Genomic DNA, 14,110 nt, shown 5'->3' with positions numbered 1-14,110 from the left:
AAAAATTCTTATAGGGACACATGTAAACCGAGTGCAATCATACTGTCATATGCCCGCTTGCCAGTCATGACTTGATGCTTGTATAGTGTGAGTGCACTTCTGTTATAACAAACTTTGGCTATAAAGAACTAATTTTCCTGCACAATGGTGTTCGTTATATCAGGAGTTGACTGCATGAACTTTTGCACCCTACATGATTGCAGAGCTGTCCCATTCCATGTACTAAAAACACAGTTGCCGTACTGCACCGGACGGTATGCAGTGCGGCAACTATGCCTTCCACCAGTAGAAGCGGACGGGTGAGGGCCTTGGCCGGACAAAGGTGCATGGCAACATCCTAACTACTCTGTCCTCTGTGTGTGCGTGTGTGCGTGTGCGTGCGTGCGTGCGTGGGCGAGCGCGCACGCATGTGTGTGTGTGTGTGTGTGTGTGTGTGTGTGTGTGTGTATGTGTGTGTGTGCATGCGCATGCGTGCATCTTTTGCCTGCATGTGTGCATGCGCATGCTGACCTGCAACAATTACGTTTCCAGCGATGAAGAAGAGGTGAACAAAGTTCCGCTCGACAAGGAGAAACCCAAGGAGGGACCTTCAAAGTGGGAAGACATGAAGGCCAGGCGTGCCAGCAAGGCCAACGAGCAGCTGCTGGGTGGCGGCAACATAGCCATGAATCCCATGGCCAAGCAGAGCGTGGACAGATCACTGTTCCAGTCGCCGTCAACCGGTACATCTGTCACCGAGTAAGAAGAATGTGGTGAATAAGTGTTACTTTTCTATACTGTATATCATGTCATTTTAGGTGTACTAAAATTTCGGTGTCGGGGACCTGCCAGGTTTCAGGTGTAATTTAGAATTAAGTGACCAGCATTCCCTTCACATACAATGCATACTCTGGTGCCTGATATGTGTAATGTAAATTTAGGTGCCTGGTCTCTCTACCGAAATTACCGACATTAAAAGTTACGCCGAAGTTAACGTGTTATACAGGCTATAGTTCCCTGTTTCGTTCTTTCTAGCTGCTGCTCTTGCCTTCTGATGAGTGCTCCGCTTTGTCCGGATACGAAACTCTTGAGTCACGGCAAGGAAGAACTTGGTTGCACTGTTGATGCTTGAGAGCTGTACAGTCAGACCTGGTTTATCCGGTCTCTGTTACCCGGATCCCTCGCCATCCGGAAGAAAATAGCTGGTTACGGATTTACAGCATACGTGGTGCATCTAACATAACCGGTGTTCGGTTACTGTCCAGGCAGAGAACATTTCGTCGGTCAATAATTTCGTCCAACCCCAAAGAAAGGGAGTTCGTCCGGTTGTAAATTTCGTCCATGGATCATAAGAGTGCATTGAAAAGCTGGACAAATCGACATTAGTCCGTCATTTAATTTAGTCCAAAAGCACCTTGGACGAAAAAGACGAAATTCAATTCCAGACGAATATTTCTGCTTTTACAGTATCCGGTTCCCTCGCCTATTCAGATACATGTAGTTTGTGGAAAACGGATATGTGCAGTTAAGCGAGGTTTGACTATACGTCTTACCTAGTCTATGTAGAGTGAGTAGTTGTGCCATGGCTGGGTATCTGCCTCATCTCTGCCGGGTATGCTCCCCGTGATAGCGTTGTTTGCACAAAGGCAGTGCACGCCTTAACCTTCTACAATGGTCAATGCCTGCAATGAGTAGAGTGTGCAGAACACACCAGCTACGCACAGGAAAGCCAGGGATTGTCTGTTGCCTACAGGGCCGGCGCCACTGGTACAGCTGGTGCGGTCATGGCCGTACCAGTTTTCACCAATTCCAGCGTTCATATGATCATGGGCTGCTCAGTGTGCACTTGATTACCTGGAAGTACCAGTAGTAATCTATATCCCTAATACACTCCTTCCTAAAGCCTCTGCCTCCACAACTGTTCTTCTTGTCCAGTGAAGTTTACTCCGCTAGCTGTCATATTCTGTTGCTAGAGGAATGTGCAGCTGAAACAAACAGACAATGCATAAAGGTAGAGATGTATCCTCCTACAGTCCATTCATAAAAAGATGGGTCCTGGCTCTGGCGAGCTCCCGTATTTGGCGATTTTTCGTGATTTCATCGTACACAGTGCAGTGCTGCGAACTTTGAAATTTGAAAAAGGGTCCAAAAAGGGTGCCTGAACTGGGGTTCGAACCGCAGAATGCACTGTTGCAGGCGGGGTCAAACGGCCTGGATTTTGATGGTTTTTCCCAATTCAGTGCTTTTGGGGCAAAACCTGGCCGAAATTCTTGCTATGGCTTGCTTTTTGGACAAAAAAACTTCAGAAACATAATTGGAAGAGGATTCCATATGGGATTGCAGAAAACAATTCTAAAAAAACTCAACGTTTGACCCATTTATGGCCAAAAGCTAGAAGTTCATTTTTTCTGAATGGACTGTAGGATTTTGAAATTGGGCATGCGGAAATAGTCGGTTCTGTAGCCGACCTGGGGCCGTCTCATCCAAGCTACACCATGACGTGTTGTGTGTGTTTGTGTGTGCATGCGCATGTGTGTGTGTGTGCATGCGCACGTGTGTGTGCGTGTGTTTGTGTGTGTGTGTGTGTGTGTGTGTGTGTGTGTGTGCGTGCGTGTGCGTGCGTGTGCGTGTGTGTGTTTGTGCAACCTACAGTATTGAATGAAGACCTCATGCAACACGGAACACTGTACAGACAAGCGGCTGGTGCTAGTGGCTGTGCAACATTGAAAACTGACTCTTTGTCTGACTCTTTGTCATGAAAGTTCTCTGAGAGAACGTAGTTTAGTGCCTAGGAATCCGGCTTCACTTTGCGGTGGTCACCATTGTGACTTCCGCGCGATGCAGTGAATATACCTGGTGCCAATGCTGGTGCCCTGTAGTGTGTGTGTGTGTGTGTGTGTGTGTGTGTGTGTGTGTGTGTGCATGCGTGCACGTGTGTGTCCCTACCCTATTTCACATCTAAGCGTATAATTTATAATTATTATCACAGTACCAGTACTGTGCTGGTGCAACCCACTGTAACCATGACTACTGTTACCAAGGTGACTGTTCTGTGGAAGTTTACATCATGCTTTGTGCTTTGTGCACAGCGCTCCGAATATTTATTTATTTTTGACTTGTGCACGTGCCTCTCTAATCTTTACATGATGTCTCGCGGCATGTTGCATACAATTGGCGTCTTGCTGGAGCATGAATGATGAATTATTAGTGAGGGTGAGGTGGTACCGCATTTTCCGGAGTGTAAGCCGCACCAAGAGTAGATAAACGAGAGTGTGTAACTCCGCATCTCTTCTGCACTATCTGCAGATACCCCGGCCCACGGCGGAATTTTTGTTGATGTAACCTTTTTCAGGAAACTGTGCATTTCGTCGCAGAGCAGGTGAGAGCACGTGCTGGGCACCGACCTTGTGATGTAAAGCCCGGCCAAGTGCACGAGGCAAAACTTCCCAAAAAAAGACTCGCAGTGCGTGCGTCGTAGAAAAGATTACGTCAACAAAAAGCCTCCCTAGCTGCATGCGTGTTACCCTCAGTCCAAGTAGTGAGTACCCCCCCCCCCCCCCCGATCGTGGGTGTCGGCGCAGTCCATTGCATGTACAGTTGCGCTCAGTGAAATCCGGCTCAACGTGCAAAACTGACGCCCTGGACCAGTTCCGATAACATCATTCTACTTGTACATGCCACTTCCAAGGCGTCAAGGGCCATGCAAGCTGAGGGTGCCACATATGCACTCTGGGTCGGATTTCACCGAGCATAACTGCACTTGCCGACACTGAGCGCATGGCTCACACAGCTGCAACACAATCACAGCCACCAAAGAATGCTTTGACACACAAGATCAAGAAAATGTCTACACAACGACAACAACAACAGCAATGCCATGTGCATTGCCATTAGGCAAAAGATACACAATGGATGAAAAATGCTATACAAATGCAAACCCAGATAACCAGAAAAGGAAACATTAATATGTAATCCCATAACAAAAACAATGTGGCATGTGCATTGGCGCTATTCATGATTATTATGGTCCGCCAGAGGCCACAGCTAAACTGCAAGCTATTACGTGTCAGGAAACATATCCTGCATTAGTTCAGACGAGAAGAAAATTATTCCAAATACTGGCGAATAGAGGTAAAATAGAGGTAGTGGCTTTGGCAAAAAGGGAGAGCTCCTGCGTAGGAAGCAACACGCATTCCTCTGTATAGAGGCGGTACAAACTAAAAACAACCCATCATGGCTAATGAGGGGTAATGACTATATCATAGAGAGTGATAGCTTGAGCACAGCACAGCACACACCACACACATGCACACACACGATCACCCAATCGCAAAAGTTTAGTACGTGCGGCAGGTCCGGGAACCGACCATACGTGTATCCACACTACAGTACAGCTGTCCACTGTCCTGCAGACACGAACATACTACAGCCAACTTCGCTTATAACGACACTCGGCGAGGCATCAGAAAAGTGTCCTTATTCGCGAAGTGGCGTTATACCCGAAGTCTCATTATATGTGTCACAGTTGGATGGGACTTTGCTCTGGGCATGAAAATTACGTCGTTATTCGCGAATTGTCGTTATATCCGCAGTCGTTATTAGCAAAGTTGACTGTATTCCCTACAGCTGTCCATTGGCTTGGATGCACAAACATACCATTCCCAATAGCTGTCCCCAGGTTCGACTGAAAACTAGCCGCACTATAACTGTCCACACTGGAGACGTCAGCAGACTATTCACAACACAGCTGTCCACTGGCTTGCAGACACAAACATACTATTCCAAGTCTAACTATAGTTGTTCACTCGCCTGGAGACACAAATGTACTTTGTACTATACAAACGATAGCGGTCCGCTGGCTTGCAGACACAAACATACCGACTTGGAGACAAAACATACTATTCGCACTATAGCTGTCCACACTGGAGACGTCAACATACCACACACACGCTACAGCTGTCCGCTGGCTTGGAGACACGAACGCACAACCAGACGCAGGGCCTGCGCCAGCTCATTGCAACTGAACGGCTTGGACAGTGGGGGAACGTGGACAAACAGAGACGGCGCCTTGTCCAGCGACAGCGAACAGTAATAGGAAAAATTACAGAGGTACCTGGAAATGAGGGAAAAGGAGACAAAAAAGAAAGAAAGCAAAGAACGGATCAGCAGTAGGAACTAAAATTGGCCTTTTTCCTCAATGTTCAAGCTCGCGCTTTTCCTGCTGACCTGCCTTGATTCTTGACTGACTCACGGTGGCAATCCAGAGTACACGAGAATCCAATCGCACCTTCGACTACATCAGTACATCCTGCGTTGTGTGACCCGTGAAATAATACCTTGCCATGTTTGAGGCCAGAAAGGTCCAATGACAGGAAATTGTAAATTCAGCCAGGTTTTACAAAATCAGGACAGGTATAGAATGACAAAATGTATGGAGAAGCAGATCCAAAACCCAACATTTTCAAGTCTTAAAGTGGGTTTTCAGCCTCAATTTGGCCTAGTCAGGCTTTCTCTGATCTAGCAGGACTATTTTGGATGAATGGACCAGGGGCGTCGGACACAGTACGGTCACTACGGTATTGACCGTACCACTTTTGCCCCAGGTACCACTTTTTGCCCCAGGTACCCCGTGAATTAATAAAATACAGGAATCTGGGCTCAAAAATTCCAAAATTTTCGGCTCAGCAACCCCTCCCCTACGAGTAAATTGTACTTCAGATGGCTGACCGTACCACGCTAAAATACCTTCCGACGTCCCTGTGGATTGTAGGCAAATCTGCAAGAAAGCACCCCACCCTGTCCAATACTGGTGCACAGTGTTTCCGGGGATTCACTCCTCGTCAGCTGAGCTTGAGCAGGGAATGTAGAACATAGTGAGTGGAGTGTTACTTAGCACCGCAGCATCGCTAGGCAAATACTGGCTATTCGAACGTGCTTGACGTGGTCATTGCCAGTTGCAGCCGCAATGCACCCGTACTGCACTCAAAGCACTTGTGATTGTACCCCGTCATGCACCCGCAATGCAGTAGCAATGTTAGAGATGCGCTTACCGAAACCTGACCTAACGTGCAAAGCTGGTGGCGCCCTGGACCAGTTTCGACTACATCCATGTACTTGCTGTTGGGTTGACAGCATGAAACAAGGTGGAGGACACCGTGTTCAGAAACAGTGACCTTTCTACAACCATCCACGGTTGGTAGAGCCCCGGTCGGTTGCGACCATCTGAACCATATGTGTTTGAACAAACAAGGTTCATCTAATGCCATTCTTGTACTTGTACCATGTGTACGATTAGTGACTATAGTCACATCCGCGCCACTTCCAGGGCGTCAACGGCCATCCATGCACGTGGAGGACGCCAAATATGCACGTCGAGTCGTACTTCACGGAGCACAACTGTACTTGTCTTGCAAATTACCCGTTGTGTGCCCGCAACGGGGCCGCAATGGACTCCTAATGTCCTCGTAGTGCACCCGCCATGCACTTGCAATGCACTCGCACTGTGCTCCTAATGTACCGGCTTCCCGACTGGCTAAACTTCTTCAGTCAAGCATGTCAATGATAGTGTAAAGTGCTCACAAGGTGAAAAGAGTCATTCGGGTGCTTACCGCCCGGCATCGTGTGACGTTCGGAACACGACTTTCAAACCGTCGGATGATGCTTGGTCTGCGCAGCGCTTGCATACATCGTCTAGATCCATCTTGCAGTGCAAATCCGCACAACCACCTGCATGGACACCGAAAGATACACACACACACACACACAGGCACAGGCACACATGTCCACATACATGCACACACACAGATGGAGAGAGTAGGCGAGAGAGTGAGCGAAAGAGAAAGTGTGTGTGTGTGCGTGTGTGTGTGTGCGCACGTGTGTGTGTGTGTGTGTGTGTGTGTGTGTGCGCGCACGCACGTGTGTGCACACATGCGTGTATGCGTGTGATAAGTGAGTGAGAGAAAGTGAACAAGCCACACACACACACACATGCACACACAGGCAGCAGAAGCGGCAGTGGGCCTCACCTTCGACACAGCAGCCGTAGGGTGGCAGTTTCCTCTCGACATCCAGAGTATCATGACCAATGTTGACAGCACACTCCTCCAGTGTGACAGCTTTTCCACCACCATCCACTCCCACATGGATGACAAGCTGGATACAATACACAGAAACAGAGCCAGTGTCCGGGGCCTGTTTACACGAGAAAAACATGGCCCACCCTGGGCTTACATACAAGAACACAGCCAGGGGCAGTTTACATGAGAAACATACGCCCTGGCCTATTCGACCCTGGGCTTACACACAAGAACAGAGGGTACCACTATCCAATGAATGGACTGTAGTTAAATCGCAAAGCAAACGTGTCCCAAGCAGCCAATCTTACCACAGGATCATGTTCTTTCCACAGGCTTGGTACCATTTCAGACACCTCCTTGTACAGCACAGGTATGTCCTTGATGACCAGATCAAAGCCGTCAATGTGCAGACCGATAGACTCCAGTTCCTGCGGCATGGAACAACATGTGTGCACACATGGATACAAGCATGCACACACGCACAAACACACACACACACACATGCACACACACACACACACACACACACACACACACACACACACCATTGGACCATTGGACGCCCATCGCCGGAGGCGATGATAGCAATGCTACAGCAGAAGCCATAGCAGCTTGTGCTGGGATTGCACCATTCAACAGCTTGCAAGGCTGAAGAATTGACCGCCACTATTCAGCCTGGTCTACACCACACAGCTATGAAGTGGCTTTTTCTGGCCAGTGAATCCCTACTTTTTGGTCTTTCTTCTTTTTCTTTTTTTTCCGCACACACACACACCACACCACACACTCCGGCATGCACTGGCTGTTGGTAACCACCCAGGAGAATGAAAGAAAAGTCAGGAAGAGTCTGAGAAAGAGAAGAAAGACGTGTGTGACCATAATCGTCGGGAATCGAACTCGCAACCTATCGATTGGAAATCGCTGCACATACCACTGCACCATATGGGACACACACACACACACACACACACACACACACACACACACACACACACACCACACACACACACACACACACACACACAACAAAGAGATCAATCATTGGTCGGGCCGAGTACACACACTCCGGCAAGGTGCACGTTAAAGCGGTCAGTTCTGGCTGAAACTCGAACTCTGAAACAGTTTATTTTATTGCTACATATACTAAGTTCGTTTCCAAAGCTGGTACATAGCGTCATTTAGTCCGAACTCCTACCACACGCCCTATCCGACTGACCGCATTCACAACACCAGCAACATGATTCCAAGTCATTATATTACACCAAGAGTAGATAAACAAGAGTGTGCAACTCGCGGATGGGTTGGCCCACGGCGGAATTTTTTGTTGACGTAATCTTTTCGACGACGCACGCGCTGCGAGCCTTTTGGAGAGTTTTCCCTCGTGCACTTGGCTGGGCTTTACACTACAAGGTCGGTGCCCAGCACGTGCTCACACACTGCAGGGATCGATTTATCCGGGTTCGCATCGCAGTTTGCGAATCAAAATTCACTGGCTGCGATTCGCTTTTCGTTTTTTATCGCCCAAAACTGCGATGCACTACAAAGACCAGTTGTGTGCAGTCTACATGCGACTGTTGTACACACTGCTGACTAGGGAGTAGTATTTTACTACTCCAACCAACTGGCCTGTCCTGCTCAGTCCGCGCGCGGGTCGCGGACTCGCGGATCGTGCTCTTTCGATTTTGGACACTGCACTAGCACTGGTCGTACATGACTGCAGTCTTCTGAAGTTTTGTACACGGCGGTGACTTTTCCTGATGTTCTCCTTTCTTCTTTCACTGTCAAGCTCAGTTTGTTTCTGTTCGACAAGGCACAGTTGAATTCGATGGTTCTTAGTCTCATGTAGCCAACATGTCAGTGAATCTGATCAGTGATTCACTGTCCAGAAGAGGGACAAAGAACTGGACGCGCCAGGAATGTCGATTCGTTTCGATGAAGAAAAGGAGAAAAGCGAAATTCGATACGCTTTGCACGAAATGTCACGATCGTTTGAGCGCTTTCCTGAGGTTTCTTTGTCGAAGGAATCAGTGGAACTGCCCTGTTGAAAGATATTGTGTTGTGAAGAACTCGAAGACGGATGGACGCTGAACATGTAACGTGCCCAAGCGAAAACTCTAACGTAAATATTCAGGTCGAACATTCGCTTGGAAAAGAAAATAGCAACTGCAGCTATTGTCCTCTTCTGTACGAAATCCTAATATTGTACAAGTATACATGTAAACTTTTGATGAAGGAAAACTGCTAATCAATACTGGGAGTTGCTAGTCAATTGTAAAACTGTGTAGCAGTGACTGCTATGCAAAAAAATCAAAGTAATCGATCCCTGCACTGCTCTGCGGCAGAATCCGCGTTTCTCTGAAAAAAGGTGACGTAAACAAAAAATTCCGCCGTGGGCGCGGGGTATCCGCAGAGGTGCAGGAGAGATCCGGAGTTGCACACTCTTGTTTATCTACTCTTGATTACACTCATACCTCGTTTATCCGAGCGGTCCGGGACAGGGCACTGCCCGTAACTTTGAAATGTCCGTATGTAGGTAACTCTTGAACTCTTTGTTCTTTCCAATCTCATTGCCCATGGCTTACACAATCTCACGACTTACCTTCACTGCCTCCCAGCTTGCATTCAAGGGATGTCCCTTGAACGGACGAACCCTGCCATAAGACAGCATATACAAGAGTGCACACACACCCACACACACACACACACCACACCCACACACCATTGGACGCCATCGCCGGAGGCGATGATAGCGATGCTACAGCAGAAGCCATAGCAACTTGTGCTGGGATTGCACCACACACACACACACACACACACACACACACACACACACACACACACACACACACACACACACACCATTGGACCATTGGACGCCCATCGCCGGAGGCGATGATAGCGATGCTACAGCAGAAGCCATAGCAGCTGGTGCTGGGATTGCACCATTCAACAGCTTGCAAGCTGAAGAATTGACCGCCACTATTCAGCCTGGTCTCACCACACAGCTATGAAGTGGCTTTTCTGGCCAGTGAATCCCTACTTTTTGGTCTTTTTCATTTCTTTCACGCACACACATCACACCATATACTCCGGCATGCACTGGCTGCTGGTAACCACCCAGGAGAATGAAAGAAAAGTCAGGAGGAGTCTGAGAAAGAGAAGAAAGACGTGTGTGACCATAATCGTCGGGAATCGAACCCGCAACCTATCGATTGGAAATCGCTGCACATACCACTGCCCCATATGGGACACACAACCTTGACCTTGACGCCCATCGCTGGAGGCGATGATAGCAATGCTACGGCAGAAGCCATAGCAACTTGTGCTGGGATTACACCATTCAACAGCTTGCTCGGCTGAAGAATTGACGGTCACTATTCAGCCTGGTCCACACCATACAGCTATTTGGAGTGACATTTTCTGGCCAGTGAATCCCTATTTTTTGGTTGTTTTTTGTTTTGTTTTTCCCTGCACACACATCACACCACATACTCCGGCATGCACTGGCTGTTGGTAACCACCCAGGAGAATGAAAGAAAAGTCAGGAAGAGTCTGAGAAAGAGAAGAAAGACGCGTGTGACCATAATCGTCGGGAATCGAACCCGCAATCTATCGATTGGAAATCGCTGCACATACACTGCGCCATATGCACACACAGACCACACACACACACACACACACACACACACACACACACACACACACACACACACACACACACACACACACACACACACAGCAATGAGCAAGTGTGAAGAGCAGCATGGCATGTGGGCATGATCCGGGTGTGAAAGTGTGCATGCATAATTATGCCAGACCATTGCGATCACTCTTGCCGACATTGTCCAAATCCACCCAAACATGCCCAGACTTCTAATTCTACAGGTAAAACAATGAACAGATATGCTGATCACTACATTCATACAGTAATACCAGTGATGGTAAGAATGCAATGCACCACAACAAGATACTTGATACAGGGACGTGAGTAGCATGCTATCAGCATTTCTGGGGCGTAGAAGAACTAGACAGACAGCATGGAACCCAGCTACAGTCAATCTACGTATATGATCAGATTTCCGGCTGTAGGATGGTAATCAGGGAGTGGTACAATACCGGTATTGTACTACTCCCTGATGGTAATAGTCTACTTGGTAGATCTACTAGTGCTAGATGAACGCTGGTGTAGAGAACCCAACCTGTGACGAGTATTGTTTTGCCCATTCTTGATCCAGGCTAGCTGGTAGACTCTCTCCTGGTTTCTCGTGTGGCTGTTCTAGTCTCTGCTAAACTGCTAAATTGCAGCGCCTGTGCTCTTCGACTAGTCGATGTTCAAGCAGCGTCCAGTCCTTGCGACGACTATGATCCTTGTAATAGTTGAGGCAGATATCTTTTCGTTCAAATTAAATTTATAATAATTCGTAGAGCTATTCGAACTGTACTGTTGCCACGATTCGAACGTAGTCGCTTCAAGCAACAATAGAATTATGTTGCATACCGGTGCGTGTAAAAGGCAATAATGACACTGGTACTGACGATACTGATTTGCAGTCTAGTAACTCAAACTAAAAAACTTTTTGTCTTTGACTGAGTACCATCACTACCATGTAATTGTTACTGTACCTTCAATCAAATGCATGATGACTAATTTTTCAAAGGTCATGACTCATGAGGTACGTGGATCTATACGTATGTCGTATCAAGAGGTAGATAAATTACCCATATAAAAACCGCTCTGTGAGGGGGTTCTGAAAACCTCTACTGGTGCAGCCCGTCGTAAAAGTAAGAAATTAGAACTGGCGCATTGTCCTCCCAAATGTGAACTGATCCACCTAAAATCGCGATTGACGGGACCCGAACGCACCAGTAGCACGAGGTTCCTACCTGTGGATGCAGCTGCCTGGGGACGCTGGTCCATAGCCAAAGCCAAAGCGGCAAAGGTGGGCTTCGGTGTAGATCTAAGTGTTGTATGGTAACTTGATCAGCGCCGACGCCGGCTGTGATCCTGTGCCCTCCCGACCTCGTGCTACTGGTGCGTTCGGGTCCCGTCAATCGCGATTTAGGTGGATCAGTTCACATTTGGAGACAATGCGCCAGTTCTAATTTCTTACTTTTACGACGGGGCTGCACCAGTAGAGGTTTTCAGAACCGCTCACAGAGCGGTTTTTATATGGGTAATTTCAGTTCTTTTTCTGTTCCCTCCCCCACCCTAGCCCAGCTCCGAAGATAAACATGGTGAGCACGCGCGCGATGCACTGTATGTAGCCATGCAACTACAGTAGCACACTGATACATTCCCAGCCCTCCCCACCTCGCTACCCCGCACACAGACACCTTGTGACAAAACACGCACATGCACATGGCACACACACACACATGGGCACGCACACACATACATACACACACACGACCCAAACAGGAATTCTTGATGAACATTGTATAATGCCATGCAAAGCAGTGGCCACCATACTTCAGGAAGTCAGTTGTGAAACAAAAATAATTCAACTACATGTACAATGTGTAGGTAAGCTAGCGGCCAAAGCACAATATTGCAAAACCGTGATGATATTTGCCTAAGGATTGCAGTTTGCAGACCACACCATGGAAGCAGTGAATACAGAATTATTGTAATGTCATACAAAGACAAGCAAAGAAGTGGCCACCATACACCAGAACTTGCAGAAAGTCACATATCCAACAGATAGAGAAGTGAACAGCGTCTGGTACAGCCCACACAAAACCAAGCTGACCTGATACTCGTCCGAAGATCGTAAGTGGCAGATCCTTTTCAACGATAGCAGGCAGGTGTACGTTACACGCATGGACAAAAATCTGACCGTGTCACCGGCATACATTGTCATCACATGCATACCCCACAGGTTACACACATGCACAGTAGAAGCACAATAAAAGCAATGGAAAAATATGAAGGGGTTGCTGAAGCATCTTCACACTTCAATTTCAGACTTCGATGTGGTCGTCACGGGGTGATATACCTGCAAGATACAAGTGATACAGAAAGAAAGCATAAGGTCGTGAGGTAGGCTATGAGACACCACAAATGGGTCACCTACATGTATGTTCAGGCTGGTGTACACACACACGCAGAATTATCATAATCGAGAATTTCCCAAACTACAGAAGAGCAATGAAATCCATTTGCATGCACAGGAGCAATTTTGCAGTATGATGAGCAGCTCGGGAATACACTGTTGGCAATGGATTACATTCCCATTTGGAATTCCCATTCACGTGGGATTCACAGAAGCAATTTGGCAGTGTGCTGCGCAATGCGACACGACCTGCGATTCTGCGTGCGATGCAAACTCGCACAAAATACCATTCACAGAATCAGGACAAGACGTCAGCGATGCAACAGCGCCTTGCTGACGTGCCTCAAGTCAAAGCTCAATGAGAATGCGTTTGTCGGTTACAACTGGTACAAATGTACAAGCAATTTCTGAAAATGCTCCTGTGAATCCTGCTTTAGGAAGTGCAGGAATGTCCTCTCCTCCGCTCCCCCCCCCCCCCCCCCCCCTCCACACCTTCAGGGAACTTGACAAGGAAGGGTGGTCTTCGCGGTTCCCAACATCTATTTGCAGTTTCTGGTCTCCCACTGTTTCTTTTCAATGGGGATTTGTACGTACCATAAAAGCAAGCCTAAAAAATGAACAGCACATTTGCCGTTCCCCCACTGGGGAGGATGCGTTCCACAGCTATCCTGACAAGATATTCCGAGAAGCGGTGCTGAGTGCAATGCATTGTGAAACTGAAAAAGCTGACCAAGCCGCGGCATATAACGTCTAAACTTCAATTGTAGTTCGCCAGCTGACTACTTTCAAACTCATAAAGGTTGGAGTACAGCTGGCTTAGAAGTTGACAACCAACGGCGCACGCACATAAGCAATGGCCACCTTACCTGTACTGTAGCAGTACTTTCCCGAGTTCCGTATGGGAGTTCCCTCACTGTGTGTGCAATAGCAGCCTCATCGGACCAGTTCAATGCGACGCGGACAGTCCGACACTGAGGAGGACATTGAAGAAGTCAGAGACAG

General features: G+C 47.8%; 2 protein-coding genes across 2 annotated transcripts in view; one reads left to right on the top strand and one right to left on the bottom strand.

Moving 5' to 3' along the window:
• The window catches only part of LOC135825267 (uncharacterized), a 59,656-nt gene extending 56,481 nt beyond the window's left edge, over positions 1-3,175 (top strand). The window contains exons 31-32 of the mRNA XM_065338007.1: positions 532-738; positions 2,632-3,175. Coding sequence (XP_065194079.1) covers positions 532-738; positions 2,632-2,641 — 217 coding nt within the window. The 3' untranslated portion in view covers positions 2,642-3,175. The remainder of the gene's footprint in view (positions 1-531; positions 739-2,631) is intronic.
• A 622-nt stretch (positions 3,176-3,797) lies between these two features.
• On the bottom strand, positions 3,798-9,779 carry LOC135824504 (pyroglutamyl-peptidase 1-like). Its single transcript, XM_065337239.1, has 5 exons — positions 9,655-9,779; positions 7,364-7,483; positions 7,005-7,131; positions 6,588-6,705; positions 3,798-5,092 (listed from the first exon to the last, which is right to left on the bottom strand). The coding sequence occupies exons 1-5, from the start codon at positions 9,775-9,777 to the stop codon at positions 4,930-4,932; spliced, it is 651 nt and encodes a 216-aa protein (XP_065193311.1). The 5' UTR covers positions 9,778-9,779; the 3' UTR covers positions 3,798-4,929.
• Between the last annotated feature and the right edge of the window lie 4,331 nt (positions 9,780-14,110).

Source organism: Sycon ciliatum, chromosome 9 (assembly GCF_964019385.1).
Source record: "Sycon ciliatum chromosome 9, ocSycCili1.1, whole genome shotgun sequence".
Lineage (NCBI taxonomy): Eukaryota > Metazoa > Porifera > Calcarea > Leucosolenida > Sycettidae > Sycon > Sycon ciliatum.
This window is presented reverse-complemented; position numbering and strand designations above follow the sequence as displayed.